The following is a 19535-nucleotide window of genomic DNA, read 5'->3' as shown; positions in this document are numbered from 1 at the left end:
TGTGCACGTGTGTGTGGAAACGAGGTCATTGTCCATTGTTAGTCATTCACTGACTAGCCAGACCAACTAGGAAGATCCAGAGATGCAGAAATCCACATTCTCTGGCTGCCCAGTGAGGGGATTGCAGACTCAACACTGCCCCAACACTTTCTTTGGGTGCTAAGGATTTAGTCTCTGGTCCTCATGCTTGTGTAGCAAGCACTCTATCTCTGAGCCATCTCCCCAGCCCCATAAAATGATTTCAAAACAACAAAGGGTCTCACTGTAGCCCTGGCTGGCTTGGAACTCACTGTGTAGACCAGGCTAGTCATAAACTCAGAGATTTGCCTATGTCTGCTTCCCAAGTCCTGGGATTAAAGGCATAAACCATCACTCCTAGGTCCATAATTTATTTATTTGTTTGTTTATTTTGGTTTGGGTTTTCAAGACAAGGTTTCTCAAGCAGGTTTCCCAGCTATCCTGGAACTCACTCTGTAGACCAGGCTGGCCTCAAACTCAGAGATCTGCCTGCCTCTGCCTCCCAAATGATGGGATTAAAGGTGTGAGCCACAACTGCCTGACTCATAAAATTATTTATTTATTTTTTCACGAAATTATTATTAAAAGTAATTTTACAAGCTGGACACAATGGCTCACTCCTGTAATCTCAAGTTCTTGGGAAGTAGAGGCTGGAAGATCAGGGTTTATCCTGGGCTACACAGTGAGGTCCAGGCCAGCCTGGGGTACAGAAGACCTTATCTCAAGTAAATAAACAAATAGATAATCCTTAAGAAGTCAGGAAACAAGCTAGACATGGTGGTACACACCTTTAATCCTAGCACTCCAGAGGCAGAGGCAAGAGGGTCTCTGTGAGTTTAAGGCCAGCTGGGCTATGCAGAGAAAACCTGTCTCAACTAAATTAAATAAATAAATAAATAAATAACAAGCCAACAAGATGATCAGTAGGTAAAACACTTGCCACATAAACATAAAGACCTACCTTTGATTCCCCAGGACCCACATAAAGGTCAAAGGAAGAAGAGGATCCACCCTTAAAAGTTGTTCTTTGACTTTCACTCATGCACTGTGGCATGTGTTCATGTGTGTGTGTGTGTGTGTGTGTGTGTGTGTGTGTGTGTGTGTGTGCGCGTGCACGCACACAAATGCAATTTTAAATTTTTAAAGGAAGAAAATGACTCCACAAAGTTGTTTTCTGACCTCTACATGCAAGCCATGGCACAGTGATCCCCCCAATAATAATAATAAATAAAACATAAAATTTAAAAATCAGCGGCTTTCTTGGGAACTGTTGTGGAACTTGCTATATAGGGCAGACTGGCCTGGTACTCACAGAGATCTGCCTGTCTCTGCCTCTGGGTGCTGGGATTATAGGCATGCCCAACCACTTTTATCCCCATTTTTTTAAAAAAAGATATTTTTATTTTTTTATGTATGTAGGTGTTTTACCCGCATGTATGTTTGGGTACCATGTGCATGTATTGCCACAGAGGCCAGAAGAGGGCATCAGATGGCCTGGGACTGGAGTTACAGACGGTTGTGAGTCATATTCAGGAGCTGGGAATTAAATCTGGGTCCTCTAGAAAAGCAGCCAGTGGTCTTAACTGCTGAGCCATCTCTCCAGCACCTTAAAGTCAGTAATCTTTTAATACATGTCAGCTTAGCTTTGGCTGAAGAGGACTAAGAAAGAGCAAGCTTGTGGATGATGGACAGGGAAAACCTTTTGGGGGAATTAAGGCCTGAAGCCTCATTTCTCCTGAGTCATGGGGCTCCCCCTTAGTCTTTACCTCACAGAGCTTGCATCCCTTCAGACTGAAAGAACTTCAGAGATGTGCCCACAGTCACTCAGCCTGGGGAGTCTCCAAAGCACCTTCTCCTCTCTCAGACTGGCAGGACTGGAAACTGAGTTCAGGATCCATTGTCTGCAGCTACCTCCTGGTTACTGCCTGGGAGGAGGAGCCAGAGGGGTTCATTGAAATTCGTTTTTGTGGATGTTTAATATTTCAATTAATGTGATTAGGCCCCAGCTTGAATGAGCAGCAGGGCGGCAGATCTGCTGAGAAGACACGGAGTAATGAGATCAGTGGGCCCATCCATGGGGTCCCCCATGTTCACAGGGCATGATCTGTTTATCGTCTCCATGAATGCAGAGATCAGATTAGAAAGGAGAAGTAGGGGGTGGGGCAGGTGAATGGAAAGTTACTGTGGAGAAAGATAGCTTTCCACTTCCTGGTCCCCTGGCACTGCCGTGGCATCTCCCAGCCACTCACATGGAGTCCCCTATTACCTCACTCTCTTGTTCCATTTGAGGGCGCCCTATTGGGAGGACCTGGGCATCTGTATGATGAAGTGTAATCAAGTCTCTACACAGACATTCACTCAAATATGTGCACCTGCCAGAATGTAGCTTCAGGCCACAAAAACCCAGGTTAAAGAAGGCAGAAGTGGCCCCCAGGGGACAGGGGCAGTGGGAGGAAGCATTAAGTCTTAAGCAGTGCTCCAGTGAGCACAGAGGGAAAGGAAGGCCGGCTTCCCACATGGAATGTTGGCTGCAGGAGTTCATGTTGGGTGGACTCGGGACCTGCCCTACCCAGGCTGGAACCTCAGCTAGATGTATTTCTAGCTGTGTGACCTTGGGTAAGTTATTTAACCACCCTTGTCTTGGTTTCTTCATCCATATAATATAGGGTGGTGTGTTTAACAAGTTAGAAACTCTCACACATTTGGAACAATGCCTGTCACATGGTTCTGTTACTTCAGTTCCAGAAGAGGAACCTGCTTGCTGTGACAACTCAGGAATGGAGGACTCCAGGATGTGTCTGGGAGTCTCAGAGACACTCACTCCTCTCTAGAGACAGCAGCTCCACCCTGGGTGGGTGAATGGAGTAACAGGAAAGCAGGGCATTCTACAGAAGCTGCCTGAACCAGGACAGCTACCACTGAGAGCTGCTGCCCACAGACCCACCCTACACAGAGCAGGTACCGAGAATGAGCAGAGAAGGCCAACCTTCCTCTGGATCATGGAATGCATGATCAGGTTTAGAAGCATAATTGTTTGGGGGGCGTAATAGTTCCTAAATATGTTTTTTGGCTCCTCTCATTTGACTCAGAGAAAAGGAGTAACTGGTACTCGCCCTCGAGGGGAGCAGTGCTTGCTCCCATTGAAGGAATCAAGAATCTCCACATGTCACAGGTTCTTTGCATGAAGTGTTTGTTAAGCACCTACTATGTATGAGCAAGACACCATGCTACACTCTGTGAACAGTAGGATGAGTTAAATGAATGTCTTGGTCTTCAAGGGTCTTACAAGTGAGAGCTGCCGCCAGCTGCCGCCTCCCTGCCCATGCATGCACTTATACACACAAACCGCCCAGAGAGAAGGAAGGGGGTTCGGCAAGTGCCAGACTGCTATAGTTTTTCTTGCCTCCTTTTCTGGAAAAATACACAGACCTCTTTCTGCACTCACTTCCACTTCTCTCTCGTTTCCTCACACCTCTTTTCATTTTTTCTCCTCTCTACCTCACTTTTGCTCTTTTCCCCCAGACCCTGTGACTGCTTCCTTCCTCATCTACACCCCCCTTCCTGCCCCTCAACCTGCCTGCCTTCCTGCTCTCTCTGTTTCTCCTCCTCATTTCCTTCCTTAGGTCCTCATTCTCAGGTTCCCCAAATGCCAGACTCCCCTCTACTCCCCACCCCCAGCTTCCATCTCCTGGGTCTTCTCTTCCTCTTCCAGCACCGGGGACAGCTCCAGCCCCCGGAACAATGGACCCCACATTAGGGCTCCTCTATAAATTCTCCATCTTAGTGTATTGCCCAGCTCCTGATTGGGGGGTAAGATGGGGGGAAGGGTTGTTATCAAGACCAGCTGCTCTTCTAGGGAGGAAAGAGAGTTGGGGAGGAGAGAGATAGAAAGAGGGAGTGGTTCTTGCATGGGCTGTGCGTCTCTCTCCAGAGTAGAGAATTTGTATTCCACCCCTGAGACTGACATCACTGATGTCAGGGGAAAGGAGGTGGGAGTGGGGAGGGGGGTGTGGAGGGGGGGGAGGTTTTTGTTGAGGAGAGCGCGGCCGGAGAGCAGAGCTCCGGGACCCAGGTGACCGGGAAAGCAGGCAGCCTTAGTGTCGGGAGTAGCCGGCAGCAGCCCAGGCCAGGGAACCATCCAGGGTTGGGGTGGGAGGGGGGTCGAGGGAGAACCTTAAGGGGGCAGGGCAGAAGGGACCCCCGGAGCCCTGCCGCCATCAGAAATCAAGCATTTGGCATCAGGGATCTTCGGACCCAGCAGAAGGATCAGCCACAAGGGAGGTGTCCTCCCTAGGAAGCCAACAAGAGTCACCTGCCCCACATCAGGAGCAGGGACCCCTCATGACGCTGCTGGCAACCAAATCAGGCCCCTAGCCCCTCAGCCTCCTTCCTATTGCCTTCCTCTGACTCTTTCCCCATCTCCTTTGGCATTTGTGCCTTTGCTCCCTGCCCTCTGAGCTCCAGTGCTCCTGGCTCCTGCTACCACCTAAACGCCCCAGGGCTTAGCTGCTCTGACCCCCATCCTGGGATATTTGCCAGATCTCTGGGAGGGAGATCATTTGTTTGGGCTATGCCCCCAGGTGGCCTGACAGTATCTGCCTAGACCCCTGACCCCCAGCCTCAACTCCCCAGGCCTCCTTTGTGTGAAGAGCCCTCTTCTGATCAGCACTGTGGTTGGGGGCCAAAGGGAAAGCCGGCCCTGCTGGGCCCTTGGGCCCCACCACCTGCCTCCTCCTGGTTGGGCAGCTTCCCTTGTCTTTGGGCCTCTCCCTGCTCCCCCCACCCCGGCCCCTCCTCCTGGGCCGCCCCAATGAAGGAGCCAGATGCCATCAAGCTGTTTGTGGGGCAGATCCCGAGGCATCTGGAGGAAAAGGACCTGAAGCCCATCTTCGAGCAGTTTGGTCGGATCTTCGAGCTGACTGTCATCAAGGACAAGTACACCGGGCTGCACAAGGGTGAGGGGTCAGGCCAAACTGGAGAGGAGGCAGAAAGGATGGAGGAAGCCGGAGGGATGGAGTGGCTGGGAAGGAATAATTTAGAAGCAGAGTTCAGGGGCTGGGGACTGGATGGAGGAGCTGAATGAGAACTAAGTTGAGTGACAGGAATTACAGGGGTGGAAAACTAAGGGGGAACTCTACACTATAGATGGAAGAGGGTGTTGATGCCATGGGATGAACTCCAGACGGGTCAGAAGGACAAGTTTTAGGAGAGAGTATCAAGATTGATAGATAATGTGAGTAGCCCCAGATAATGCTGGGATGGCTAGCCAGGTGTTCAATCTAGAAAGAGTGGGATATAGCTAAACCAGGGCATCCAAGGACTAAAGCGAGGGAGCAGCGGAGAGGGACATGGAAAAGAGAGACTGGACAAGGTTTGTAGGACTTAGAAAGTTACTGGGAAAATGCTCCTGAGGTCTCCAAGAGCTGTGGTGCTAATCAGGGCCAGTTGGGGATCAGCACTTGGAGAGCTCCAGGAGCTGGGAACCGCAAACCACACTACCTCCCTGCTATCTCAGGAAAAAGGCATTTCCGGCTGCTGCTTTTCCTCTTCCTTCTCCGTGCACTCCCCACACCTGCCTCCGGTGGAGTCTTGGAGACATGAGAAGTAGGGGAAACGGAAGGGGAGAGGGTGATGACGGCCAAGATGGAGGGAGGAGAAAGGAAAGAGAAGGGAAGAGAGGGAGAGAAAGAGAAGAGAGAGACAGAGAGAGGTAGGGAGAAGTGAGTGAGAGAGAGAGAGAGAGAGAGAGAGAGAGAGAGAGAGAGAGAGGAGAGAGAGAGAAAGAGAAGAGACACAGAGAGAGGTAGGGAGAAGAGAGTGAGAGAGAGAGGGAGAGAGAGAGAGAGAGACAGAGAGAGAGAGACAGAGAGAGAGAGACAGAGAGAGAGAGGTAGGGAGAAGAGAGTGAGAGAGAGAGGGAGAAAGAGGAGAGAGAGAGAGAGAGAGAGAGAGGAGAGAGAGAGAGAGAATGATTATCACATGGCCCTACCTGTTTGGAAATCACAGCTCTTCCTGTTTCAGTGCCATCTCTCAACACATCAAATGCTCTCCCATGTCCCTCACCTCCAGGTCGCTGCCCCAGAAAAAGGGTATAATTTTTATCCCTCTGGGATGCCTCCCCAACCCAGCAGGCAGAGATGGCAAGAAGGGGAAATGCCTCCCCCATCCTCAGTCTCCTGGGGAAGCCCCCTTGGAAGTGGAAACTGAGAAGTCACTCCAACCCTGTCTTTCTGCCTGTGTTTCCTCAGGATGTGCCTTCCTGACATACTGTGCCCGCGATTCAGCCCTGAAGGCCCAGAGCGCCCTGCACGAACAGAAGACTCTCCCAGGGGTGAGTCCTACGCTCCACAGGGTTGGGGGGCTAAGAGGAGCCTTAGGAGTGTCATGGGACCCACAGCCCTCCCAGGACACTGAGCTATTTTCCATCTCTTGTCATCACCAGGAAGTCCTTGTAGCATCCCTTTCTTTCTGTATATGTGTGAAAAAAAGAACACTTAGTGGAGTAAATGTGACCTTTTCTGAGGAGCACATGCAGCCCCTCCCCCACCCCACCCGTCTGTCCCCAGGCCACGTTAGTGGGGAGGACTTAGCCATGTAGGAGGCATGCACAGGAGACTGGGCACCTGTGTCAGAGGGAGTAAGGGGCTCTAGGCACTCTTTTGTAGTGCAGAATAAGGCAGGCTGGGTGGGTGTAGATGGGGGAGGGGTACTGATGCCCTGAGAACAGGCAGCTGGGCCTGCTGGACTGTTCTGTGTCGATTTCTGAGATCACACAGGCTCCCTGCCTGTCTCTCAGGAAGTACTCCAAAACAGCCACAGGGCATCAAAGTGGAGCCGGATCTATGGTGAATATGAGTTTGGGACATCAGGCAAGGACAGAGCTGACATGATCATGGAAGATCAGGCTTGACCCCATCAAGTGTGCCCAGGGAGGACAGGGAAGCAGAGGTGGCTCTGAGATGGCTTCCCTCCTGCAAAGTTACATGTCTTTGTTTCTTGAGCCAGCCTGTCCAACAAGCCTGCGCTGGTAACTCAGAGCAGGCATCCAGAAGCCCCCTGGGCTCCCTCCCTGGCTGTGGATCTGCTTCTGTTTTCTCTCAGACTGTGAGTTCCAGGGAGCCCTTCCTGAAGCCTCACTGCCCATGGCAAACCTTTCCTGGGTACTGTCTCGGTGCTGGAGACATCTGGCCTAAACTCCACGCCTTCCCCACGTGGGATAAAGAATGGTACTGACCCATCTATCCCCCTGAGAGAAAAGAGACAAAACAGATGGGGTGGGCATATAGAAAATAGAACTGCTTATACCGCCCCCAACTTCAAACTCTCTGGAAGTCCCCTCTAGCCCTCCCCGCCATCTCAACCCAGCCAACAGGAACCACCATTGCTCAGAATGGAGAGCCTGGTACATGCATGTGAGCTGAGCTGGCCTAGAAATCTAGGGTGAACATGTGTTCATGCACACATGCGTGTGAACACCCGACAGGCCAGATTAGGGGTACATGCAAACTGTTGAATCCCAACTCTCCCTCCTCTTCCTCTCTGGAGGCTCCTCACAAATCAGATTTTCAGTTGCGTTGCTGCGGGTTTCCTCATTTCAGAGCTTCTGCAGGAACTGGACAGTGAGTGGAAGGAGACCCAAAGAGGCCAGGGTAGGGACTTGGATAGATGGCAATGTGGGGTGGGGAGGCACCCCAAAGGCAGGGTATCAGCTAGGGATATATCCCCTGCATCTATCCCCTCCAGTGGCCTATGAAGCTCAGGCAAAACTCTGTCCTGGATGAGACACTGCCTGCCTTTCAGCCTGGGCTGGGCATGGGAGTGGGGGAAGGGAGGCCTCCTGCTGAGACTGCTTCTCTCACTTTGCTCCAGACTTCCCAGGTGACACGAAGTTCCCACGGTGGCCTTTGCCACCGTTAACAGAATCCAGAGGGACTGATAGTTTCTAATAGGAAGTTAGGGGTTCCATTCTTCCAAGAAGGATCCCATGCTAAGGAGTTAAGGGTTCTGATATGGGGCAGTCAAGAGAGCAGATAGATACCTATAAGAAAACTCTTGCTCTGTACCCTACCAAGTGTTTTATCCTGCATTTGCCCCCGTGTGTGTGTGTGTGTGTGTGTGTGTGTGTGTGTGTGTGTGTGTGTGAGAGAGAGAGAGAGAGAGAGAGAGAGAGAGAGAGAGATGTGTGTGTGTGTGTGTGTGTGTGTGTACAAGATGTTAGCCAATGCTCAGTTCTGTCAGTAAGTTTTTGCCCCGTCTCCTTGTATCTACTTTAACAAGTTCATTTTAGCCTGCTTTTTCTCCCCCTCTTTATCACCCAGAATCTAGAAGGTGCTACCACACTGAGATGTTGTTTCAGGCTAGTCTGTGACGGCTGAGTCCCATTTTTTTCTTCTCTCCAGTAAGATTTCCCAGGGTGGCTCTGTCCCAGGTCCCTGGATCCATTCTGAGCAGGCAGGGTGTGTGTGGCCTCCGGGAAGTTGGTTGTGAGAGATGCCTCTGCCTGGCTTATTCCCCATCTGTTCTGGACCAATCTCCTGCTCTGGAGATGTGAGCACCCCCATCAGCTTGAGGCAGAGAGAATGGGCTCTGGGGCACCAGGAACTGTAGAGCCAGGAGCAACAGGGCTCCCAACCTACACCCTCAAGAGAATTAGATTTTGAGGAAGAGTGAGCTCTCTTTGGAGGTGGGATACTGACTGTTACAGTGGTCCTCTTAGGGAAGGAGGATCAGCGATCCCTGGCTGGAGTGTAAATAGCCCCTTCTTCTTTGGGAGGCCCTAGGGAGAGCTTATCACCTGGTGGGTGGTAGCTAGGGAAGAGGCGCCTGCCTGGTTGCCAGGTAAACACAGCACAGCTGGACTCAGGGGAGGGGGCAGGTGTGCCCAGGCAAACTAACAAAGCTGAGCTTCCCACAGGAAGTGCCAGGCCAGGAACGTGGGAGGGGGACTGGAAATGGGCATTGGGGTACTGAGGAGTCCCTGTGAGGGCATGAGGGGGTCTGTCCATACTGCAGTCTGCGCTGCGTCTCTCTGAGAATGCACATCAGCTGTGGGTATTTATTGATATGCTATTTTTGTGCTGGAAGATTGTGCAGGGCGGGCACGACATCATTTCTCTCCCAGGTTCTCAGTCTCTGAGAGAACAGCAAGTTCCCCAGAGACTTGTTGGGAAGGGCATAGTGCCAATCCTAAGAATGCCCAATGCTGTGGCCCTGGTTCTGTCTCCACATCTTTGGGGGGGCGGTGGATATGGCTAGCTGCTGTGGTGCCGGAGAGAGAATTTCCTGTCTTGGCTGGAGTAAAGAGGAGGATGTGAATGACCATAAGTCTCTAGCCCACAGACCTCCCCTACACAAGTGCAAGATCTAGCACACATACACACACACACACACACACACACACACACAAACACACACACACACACACACACACACACACACACACACACACGTGCGCACACACACACACACACAGACACTCCATAGGAGATTGATTCTCAGATGGGATAATCCCAGATTGCTAGAAGGTAAATCTGGGGGCAGATTGGCAGGAGGATTTATGTGATTGTGACCTTCCCCCACCACCCAGCAGCTGCTCACAGACCCAGAGATTTGGGGGAGGGAAGGCCAGGGCAGGAATATTATTGGAGATGAGTCTTAGGTTTGATCCATGGCTGTAAATACCTGGCTGGCAGAGTCCGGCCAGTAGCTGTATTTCTGTATTTCTCCATGTTAATTCAAGTCACCCAAGATCTCCCCGAGTTGAGGATACCTGACTACATGACTCCTGGTCTGTCCTCTTGTTTCACAGAGGAGGAAGTTGAAGCCCAGAGGAAAGAAATGACTTAGCCATGGCACACAGCTAGTGAGAGGCAGGGCTCCTTGGACCTAGGTGTCCTCTCAGTTAAATGACTTTCTTTAGAGTACCCTTAGCCTCACTCTTAGCATGTAATTGAATGCCTGATCTTAGGCTTTGATCTCTGGAATTACATGAATGAGGAGACTGGGTGTGACTCTACCAGTCAGAGTCCTCAATAGCAAGAGACGTTCAGAGCTGGATACTGAAGGCTTCATCCACTTTCCGGTTACAACGGTGCTTGCCATTTTGGTTGAGGAAATCAACCTGTGGGAGTGTTTTCCAAGTCCACTCACCAAACAAGACATGCAGAATACAACTAGGAATTTTTCTGTCCACACTGAAGACTAAACAAAGGGTGATACTGTGAGTGTCAGGGAGAGTGATAGAGTAGAGTTCTGGAGGACTTCTGAGCCAGGGAGGGTTGCAAAGAAGCATGGATAGCCTCTGCTCCTTCAGCGCTTTCTCAGCTCTTCAGATACCATGGATTGGTTCTGGAGGAGGAAGGCAGGAGAGCGAATAGTATGGCCCTGCAGGGCTCACTCCACTTACCTCCCTCCAGGACCAGGAAGCTTTCCTGGCCCCCCTCCCCCACCTCCCAGCCCCCACCCAATCCTCCACCCCCAGCATACCCTGTCGTCCCCCCTCCCCAGTCCTTCTCTGGGTGTGTGTGGAGAAGCAGAAGTGATGACATCACCACGGTCGCCAGGGCGACGGGGACGGATAAATCAGGCTGAGTGGGCGGTTGCCATGGTGCGCATTCTCCCGTTGCCACGGAGACTGGGCATCTGCTCCCTTTGTGCTGCCCGAGTGCCTTCCCCCTGGGGTCAAGGGGTGTAGGGGAGCAGAAAGAGAGGCAGACACACCTCCAGTGGTCAGAAGGAATTCTGGGCCTCTGTGGGGTCTCCCTCATCCTTCCTTGGGGATTCTCTATGGGATACCCTGTTTGCTCCTATTTTGCAGAATGGAGGCAGCTCTGGTTGATCAGTCCCTTGGCTGAGCTCTGGCTTAAGGCCTGGGTCCTATGGTCAGGCATTTCTCACCTAAGAGAGCAACACCTAGGGGTGGCCCAGGCATTCTGAGGCCAACCTGAGCCTAGAGCTGCACCCCAGGAACATCTTCCAACACATCCCCTCTCCCCAATACCTTTAATCCTTTCAGGTTTAATTCTAGACAAGTTTGACCCTACCCTTTTTTTCCCATCAAATTAGAGGGCAGAGGCAACTTTGTTCCCCTCAATCTCTAGTCATCTCAGTCCGGGAGGGCTCTTGGATGTTCAGAGGAGGTCCTGGTAGTTTCCTTCTTTTCTCTCCTGTAGATGAACAGGCCGATCCAGGTCAAGCCAGCCGACAGCGAGAGTCGAGGAGGTAGGTTCTACAACTTTGGATTTAGCCCCTTTCCTCCTATCCCCAGGCCCAGGGCTTAAAAGAGATGAGAGGCAGCCTTTCTTAAGGAAGGAAGTCTAATAGTACTGAAGAATTATTAGAGCTGGGGTTAAGTAATGGGTGAGTGTGGTGGCAGGAGCCAAGATCTAGCCCATTCGTAGAGATGACAAAACTGAGGCCAAGTAGAGTTCAAGTTCTCCAGAGCTGAGATGAGAGTACTGCACAGTTCTGAAGGCCAGTTCCCAGCTATCAGCCCTTCACACCTAGAGCTACTGTTCTCCAGGATGGGGGAAGTAGTGTCAGGAGCAACAGGAACAAGTGAAAGGTGAAGGGCTGGGAGAGCCAGCAGGAGGCCCTCAAACATTACTCCCCTCCTGTGCCCCACCCCCAGAAGACCGGAAGCTCTTTGTAGGAATGCTAGGAAAGCAGCAGACAGATGAGGACGTGCGGAAGATGTTTGAACCATTTGGGACCATAGATGAGTGCACTGTGCTCCGGGGGCCAGATGGTACCAGCAAAGGTAGTCCCTCCCACTCCTCCCTTTGCCCACAGACTCCGGAGGGTGCCCTCGTGGTAGGCACTCACCCCTCTTCTCCTCCACCCCAACCATTCACTCTAGGCTGTGCCTTTGTGAAGTTCCAGACTCACGCTGAGGCCCAGGCAGCCATCAACACCCTCCACAGCAGCCGGACGCTGCCGGTGAGCCCCACTCCCCTCCTTCTTTGTTTTCCCACTGGCCCACCCACCAGGCCCTGGCATAGAGCAAGATTCCATTCAGGATAGAACTTCTAATTTTTGTTTTGTTTTGTTTTTGCAAAAGAATCAAATATCATGCCCTATACCTACTCCTCATCTTCTGTCCAAATTCCCTTACAGCCTCCTCCATTCCTCAGCCCTCTGTCTCCCATCTGTTCTCTACCTACCTCATTTCCTGGGGTGTCAGGACCCTTGCTGACAGGCCCCACCTGCCCAGCATGTGTTCACACCTGCTACTGCTGCTCCTGAATGTTAGTGTTAAGTCAGTTGAATGTGAGCTGGAGTTCCTAGCTGGAACCTAACTAGCTGCTTCCAAAAGATGTGGGCCTTCCCACAGCTCAGGGGTCTCTAGCAAAGGCAGGGCAGGCATTGAAGAGGAAGAGAACTCAACATCCGACCGAGAACTGAACCTGGGCCCCTTCAGCTTTGAGAGTCTAGGACTATGACAATCCTTGCCAATGTGCCGATTTGAATTTGATTTGGCTCAGGCTAGCATTAAAATGTGAAGTGGCACCCACTGAGCACTCCGTGAGACCTGGGGTGTGGCCTCAGAATCATGGCAGTTGTCAGGTTCACATTCTCCACAGCTAATCCACTATGGGTTGCCAGCACAGATGCCTCTCAGCACTGTCCATTCTTTGAGCATTTAACTTCATATTCCTCAATTCTGTCTAGCCTTTTACACATCCCAGTGCAGGGAGATGGTGGGATTAGGATCTTCCCATTTGGATTGGGCACTGTGATGGCTGTGCTCCCAAAGAGACCTGAGACTAGGCTCTGAGGCCCCTAAGGAGCAGATGTCAATCGACTCTTCTGTGGCATGTGGGCCCATGGCCAGGGTGCCTCATCCAGCCTGGTGGTAAAGTTTGCTGACACAGAGAAGGAGCGAGGTCTCCGCCGAATGCAGCAGGTGGCTACCCAGCTGGGCATGTTCAGCCCTATCGCCCTCCAGTTTGGAGCCTACAGCGCCTACACCCAGGCCGTAAGCATGCCCCTCACGCCCAGTGCTAGGTAGATCTCGATCATCTCCATGTCCTCAGTGACCCACCCTCCAAACACCAGAGCAGGCCTTGGGAGGGAGATGAACACCAGTGCTGGGGCCTGGCCCTACTCTCCTCTCCCCATTCCACAGCTGATGCAGCAGCAGGCAGCCCTGGTAGCAGCTCACAGTGCCTACCTCAGCCCTATGGCCACCATGGCTGCCGTGCAGATGCAGCACATGGCTGCCATCAATGCCAATGGCCTCATCGCCACCCCCATCACTCCATCCTCAGGTATGGCCTGTGCTAGGCAGGTGGGGCTAGGGACAAACATAGCTGGGCAGGTAATGATAGCATGGCGGCAGTGAGTAGGGGAAGCCATGGGTTCCAAGCAGTGCTCCGGGGCAGAGAATGGGCTGCTTGCTCCACTCTGCCCCCAGGTTTGCCAACGAGTTCTCTGCATTTGTGTGCCTGTCTCTCTGCTCTGTCGCTGTCATTTTCTCCTTCCTAGGAACCAGCACCCCTCCTGCCATTGCTGCCACGCCCGTCTCTGCCATCCCTGCTGCCTTGGGCGTCAACGGCTATAGCCCGGTGCCCACTCAGCCCACAGGGCAGCCTGCCCCTGATGCTCTGTATCCCAACGGGGTCCACCCTTACCCAGGTGGGGCTCTCTGCCTGCCTAACTTGCTCCATCCGCCATCCAGGCCACAACTCCCATTGCTGGCAGCCATGACACACCTTCCCTCTCCAACCTCAGGGCTTAAGGTGCTTTTTCTTGCTCTTCCTGGGCAGAAATGCTCCTCGGGTTCTTTTCTTTTTTCTTTCTTTCTTTTTTTTTTTTTTAAATGTTTTTGAGACAGGGTCTCTCTGTGTGGCCAAGACCCAGAACTCACTATGTAGACCAGGCTGGCCTCGAACTCACAGAGCTCTGCCCGCCTCTGCCTCCTCAGTACTGGGACTAGAGCAGTGTGCTACCCCACCTGGCATTCTTTGGGTTTTGGCTAGGGTAGCTGAGGCTTAGGTGATGCAACTTGGCCGTGGTGGCAAGTCAGTCATAGACCTGTCTGCCGGACACTGGGCTGGTTCTTCCCCTTCTCCTACTGCCATCTGCATTTCCCCTTCTCATCTCACCCTCCACCCCCAGATGAGGCTCTGTCTGCTGAGAGAGGTGCTGGCGGGGTTCCCATTGTGGCCCAGACCCGCTCATGGCTTGTGATACTCTCCTCAGCCCAGAGCCCTGCTGCCCCTGTGGACCCGCTCCAGCAGGCCTATGCAGGAATGCAGCACTACACAGGTGAGGGACTCTAGCTGGGCCCGGCCTAGGTGGGAGGGAGGGCATGAGGAAAACAGACCCAGAAACTGTATGTCTACGCTTCTACACTCTCTGCCAACCACACCCTCAGGCCTTCCTGACAAGCTGTGCCTGTGAGAACGGATGCTTGAGGGCAGCACCCCCCAGGACTTGGTCTGAGGAAGCCCCTCCATGACACATACAGCCCTGTGGATTCCACCGGATTGGGTGGAGGGGGGAGACAAGGCTGGCTGTGAGGGGTCAGGGGAACCCATCAGCCTTTTCTTGTTTTCACCGCCCAGCAGCCTACCCTGCAGCCTACAGCCTGGTTGCACCTCCGTTCCCGCAGCCTCCGGCCCTGGTCGCCCAGCAGCCGCCACCACCACCTCAGCAACAGCAGCAGCAGCAGCAGCAGCAACAGCAACAACGGGAAGGTGCCAGCCCGGGGCAGGGTCCTGATAGCTTCGAACCTGCAGGGATAACAACACCCATGTTGTGGGCTCGGGTACTCCCAGTTGGCTCTGTGCCAAACTGAGCTCTGGCTCTGTGTGTGAGAATGGAAGGAGTGGGGAGCCCTGGCCCACACTGCTGCGGGCCTGCCTGGATTGGCGGCTGCGGCTGCTTTCCCCACAGCTCTGCAACTCTAGTCTGCATCTCCCAGTCTCTGAGCTTTCCCCTCTGTCTCTGCTGCCACCCAGGCCCTGATGGCTGCAACATCTTCATCTACCACCTGCCCCAGGAGTTCACGGACTCAGAGATCCTCCAGATGTTTGTCCCTTTTGGTCATGTCATCTCAGCCAAAGTCTTTGTTGACCGGGCCACCAATCAGAGCAAATGTTTTGGTAAGAACATGACCCAAAAGAAAGAGTATGGACATTTTTGTTTGAACTCTATCTTAGAACAAAGCTTGTCACATTTGGAGGCATATAGGGTCTCAATGAGCTCAGCACTTGAAAGCCTGAGTCTATAAGGCCACAAAAGAACCATCTCTGACACACCCACCATCCCATACAGTTGCCACTCAAACCCATCTCTTGTAAAAGGTCACAGCTTCACCCTCCACCTTAAAAACCAACCTCGGGGCTTGAGATGTAGCTCAGAAATCTGAGCTAGTGTGGTGGCATGAGATCCTATGTTCTCTCATAACACACACACACACACACACACACACACACACACACACCAACTCCATTTCACGTAGTCTGGGGATACTAGATTTCATAAGGTTTCAGTTGGAAGTCTGCTTCAGACCCTTGTTTCAGAAGCCACTGATAGGGTTTTCAAAAGGCAGGTTTCTTGTTCTTCAAAGAACATTGGAAAGCACATCCTAGTTTGTGAATGGCTGGACTGGATTCACTCATTAAATCTATCATCAAAGAATTCTTTCTGAATGCCTACTGTGTGCCAGGCAGGTTTCCAGGTATTAGAGATGCCCGTAAGAAGTAGGGTGGTGTCGGGAAACCAAACAAGCAGCCCTGGCCCTGTGGCAGGACAGCGGTGTGGGGCAGGACTGGGCCTTATGCCCTTCTCACCTCAGGCTTTGTGAGTTTCGACAATCCGGCCAGTGCCCAGGCTGCCATCCAGGCTATGAATGGTTTCCAGATTGGCATGAAGCGCCTCAAAGTCCAGCTAAAGCGGCCTAAGGATGCAAACAGGCCCTACTAAGGGCTTCAGGTGGGTGCTGCTCTGTCCTGTGACCTCATCTCCAGACTCTACACATTGCAGCCAGATCCCTTAAGTGAATCCCCTGCCTTTCCACCACCAACCGGCCCTGACGCTGGGCATATGGAAAGGGGGTCTGGGCCACTCCCCCAGCTGTTGTTCTGATAATCAGTTGTGTCTCTTGGCAGCGCGCGCACACGCGTGTGCACACACACACACACACACACACACACACACACATAAAGCAAAGAGAGAGACCACCCCCAGAGATAGCCAAGTCTACACCTGTGTCTGCGCCCAGAGTTTTCCACAGTATCTGGTCTTGTTTGTCTGGTCAGTGTCCATGTGTCTGTGTCTTTCTCTTTCTGGTTTTCTTTTGGGTTGGATGAAATTGGTGGAGTAGGTTTTGGGGGCTAGGAGGCTGCTTTAGAGACCTGGAGGGTCAGAGAGCCTCTTGGTTTTGAAACCTTGTCTCCTGAGAAGTGGAGACACTCAGGTCCTGTTGCCAGCTGCCCTGAATCGCAGGTGACTTTCCCAGGGCAGTGGAGTCTGGGGCAGAACCTGATACAGATGGGAGCGGGCATGGCTTGGCCCTAGTGGAATAGCACCTGCCTGGGAATTGTACTGAGTAGGGTCCCTCCAGCCCAGTGAGGCTGCCATCCAAATTTGGGGCACAGACCTATAAGCCCTGGCTATTTTTGATTTGTTTAATCTCCTTTGGACCAAACCTTGAAAAATCACAACCCAAGAACAATACCCACATTTCTGTTTCTCCCCTTTCCCCCCAATCCTGGCTGCTTAACTCCCCCCACCCTGGGGGCCCCCAGCCCAGGGTCCGTGTCCATTGTCGGCTGAAGCCCCCATCCCGGACCCCTGCTCCGGGCCCCTGTAAGTTGCATGGAATAAGCGTGTTGTCTTTGGAGCCAATTGTTTGTTATCTGGGGAGGGGCTGTGGAGGGAAGTGCACCCCCCCCCCCCGCCCAGGCTCAGGGCCGGGGGCAGCTCTCGGGATGTGCTTGGTCAACAGTGGTTGGTGACTGTGATCTGTGGTCTGTGCATTTTTCTCTTGCTTCCTTGTTCCTTTCCGAAAAGGAATGAGAACACTACCTAAGGGCTGGGAGTGGTGTCACCCTTTACTACTCCATCCCAAAGCCCCTCCTGGGTTACCCAGGCTCTGCAGATGCTGCCTCTCCAGGTGTCTGTCTTGTCCGTGCACCCCTCTTCCTCCTAGTTATCTCTGCCTGCCTGTTTGTCTCATTTCTTTGCCTCTCTCCCCCTCTAGCTCTGACTATCTTCCAGTCAATTTTTGACTTGTTTCTTCATAATAGCTTCAGTTTCTATATTTATTGTTTCAGCCCTCCTTCCCCATTTCCCTGTCCCCGTGGAGGAATGGGGGAGGTGAGAGGATGGTTCTGTTGGGACAAGGCCTTTCTCGGGCAGCCCCATCACTGGTGCCATCACTCCCTGCCCCCCCTGCCCCCTTCCCAGAATCTGTGACCAGTATTAGCTACTTCCCTGTGCTTCACCCGTATTTCCTTCCTTCACAGGTCTGGAGATAACAGAGAGGGGCACTTGGCACTCTTCCTATGACTGGCCCTGGCCTTCTCAGCACATCTGCCCGGGCCTTGATTGGACTCTGGGGCAAAAGCTGCTTCGAGGCCCTAAGGGCTCAGGACCTGGCTCACTCCCACCACCTTGCCTCTCTGAAGGGCCATGGTTTTGCTTCCCTGGCTCCAAGAGCCTATTTCCTCCCCAGTGCCCTTTTGGCCTCTGTGAGGAAGCAAGGAATAGGCTTGAAGGTTCAGGGGTATTTGCCTTCTGCTAAGGCTCCCGAGTCGGGCCTCTGCACCTACCGTTCGCACTTCCTCTCCTCAGTGGGCCTGGAGTAGCTGTGCAGGCCCACGAGGGCAGCCAGGCATCCTCTCTCCCCAGTCCTCACCCCAGCCTCTTCCCCACTGTAGGGGCTTCTCAGAAGCTGGCTCACACTTCCCTCCACCCTCAGCTAGAGGTAGGGTATCTCCAAAACCCAGGCTCCCAGCCCTAAAACTTACTGCCTTCCCCAAGGCCCCCTCAAAGGAGGGTGTGGGGGAGCCCTGTGGGCTGCCTGTCTGCCAGTCAGTCACAGAGACCCTCCTTTCACGAGGGAGAGACCTTCCCCAATCCCTAAAAATGTTTACAGTCTCTGCTGGCCCCTCCATGTAAATACCATGACCACCAGGGCACTACCCAGCCCAACCAGCCAGACGCTGCCATCTCTTCCTGGGAGTTTTAGACAATGTGGCCCTTGGATTTTTTTTCTCTCTCTCTTGATTTCTCCCTTTGCTTTGGGGGTAACTGGGTATTTGGGAGGAAGGGTGTGGGGAGGGCTAAAGGGGTTCATTACCTGATCTTTTTCTTTAGGAAGAGGTTTTAGGGAAAAGAACAAGGGTGGGGGGGGGGTGGGATGATAAAGGTGAGAAGGGGGAGTCAATTTCTGACAGTTCTCTACACTTATTTATTGAGTTTTACTTTTGAAGAGTTGATCTTTTCTGCCTAAATAAAGAAAAAAGTTTAAAAGCACCAAATATGAGTCTTGGAAGGTGGAGAGTAGGGTGTTCACATGGGAAGGGGGAGGCAGGGGAGGGAGGGGAAGAGATTATGGTTAGGGAGATAAAACTTTCAGGAAGGTCAAGTCCTTGCTGTGTTCAAACCTTGCTCATAACTTCATGATCCTATTCCATTCACCTTTGGGGCTTGATTCTAGAATGTTCTTTAGCGTCTAGCACAGGGGAGAGAATCTGCAGTCCAGTAAAGGAGCAGGCCTCTCCCTGCATCCAGCCAGGCCTCTAAAGGTTGGGGTGCTGTGTTTCAGGGACACTAGAAGCTGGCTGTAACACCATCATTGCAGCTCATGGTCCTATGCTGACCCTTAATGTTCATCCCTCATTTTCCAAGGCCCTATGGGCAGGCTATGATTAACAGACAGGGAAGAGGATGTTAGGAAGGTTAACTCCTTTCCCAGAGTCACAGTGCCAGAAAAGAGGAAGCTATGGAAGCTGAGCATTTGCCCTGGTGTCACCTGAGGTGAAGATCCCCAGCAGGATCAGAGGGGCTGCTGGAGCGCTCCATCTCTCCATCCAGCAGGCAGAAAGTCTCAGGGTTCTGTCCCAAGAACAGGGTTAGCTAGTTCACAGGGATCATCGCCCACCTGCTGGTAGGCAGCACCTTTCCCCAGGCTGTTCTTACATACTTGCCCCCATCCAGTTATGACCTGGCCTCAGGCCAGAGCTGTTCAGTGAAAGTGTGACTGCAGGCTAGGGATGTAGCTTGGTGGTAAAGCCCTTGCCAAGGGTGCCTAGGCCCTCTCTATACCAACACTGAGAAAATGAGAAAGAAAGTGAGGGAGTAAGGAAGGAAGTGTTGGGGGAGGGGTAGGTATAAGGGCAAAAGAGAAACTCCTAACAGCTAAACCCTACCTCTCCCCACTCCTCTCTTCTTAGTGTCTAAAAGTATAAAAGAAGACAGGGTAAGCATGGCAGCACATGGCTGTAATTCCAGCACTTGGGGGGACTGAGGCAGAGGACTCAGGAGTTTTGAGGCCAGCCTGGGAC

The 19535-nt window shown here is 52.5% G+C and overlaps 1 protein-coding gene across 1 annotated transcript; it reads left to right on the top strand.

The window, feature by feature from the left end:
- The first annotated feature begins 4828 nt into the window (after positions 1 to 4828).
- Celf3 (CUGBP Elav-like family member 3) lies at positions 4829 to 15948 on the top strand. The gene is made up of 12 exons (XM_035451695.1): positions 4829 to 4973; positions 6267 to 6349; positions 11190 to 11238; positions 11648 to 11776; positions 11876 to 11955; positions 12851 to 12994; positions 13145 to 13286; positions 13504 to 13653; positions 14137 to 14286; positions 14586 to 14717; positions 14982 to 15125; positions 15821 to 15948. Exons 1-12 carry the CDS (start codon positions 4829 to 4831, stop codon positions 15946 to 15948), a joined length of 1476 nt encoding a protein of 491 aa, XP_035307586.1.
- Positions 15949 to 19535: the final 3587 nt, after the last annotated feature.

This window comes from Cricetulus griseus, assembly GCF_003668045.3.
Source record: "Cricetulus griseus strain 17A/GY chromosome 1 unlocalized genomic scaffold, alternate assembly CriGri-PICRH-1.0 chr1_0, whole genome shotgun sequence".
Lineage (NCBI taxonomy): Eukaryota > Metazoa > Chordata > Mammalia > Rodentia > Cricetidae > Cricetulus > Cricetulus griseus.
This window is presented reverse-complemented; position numbering and strand designations above follow the sequence as displayed.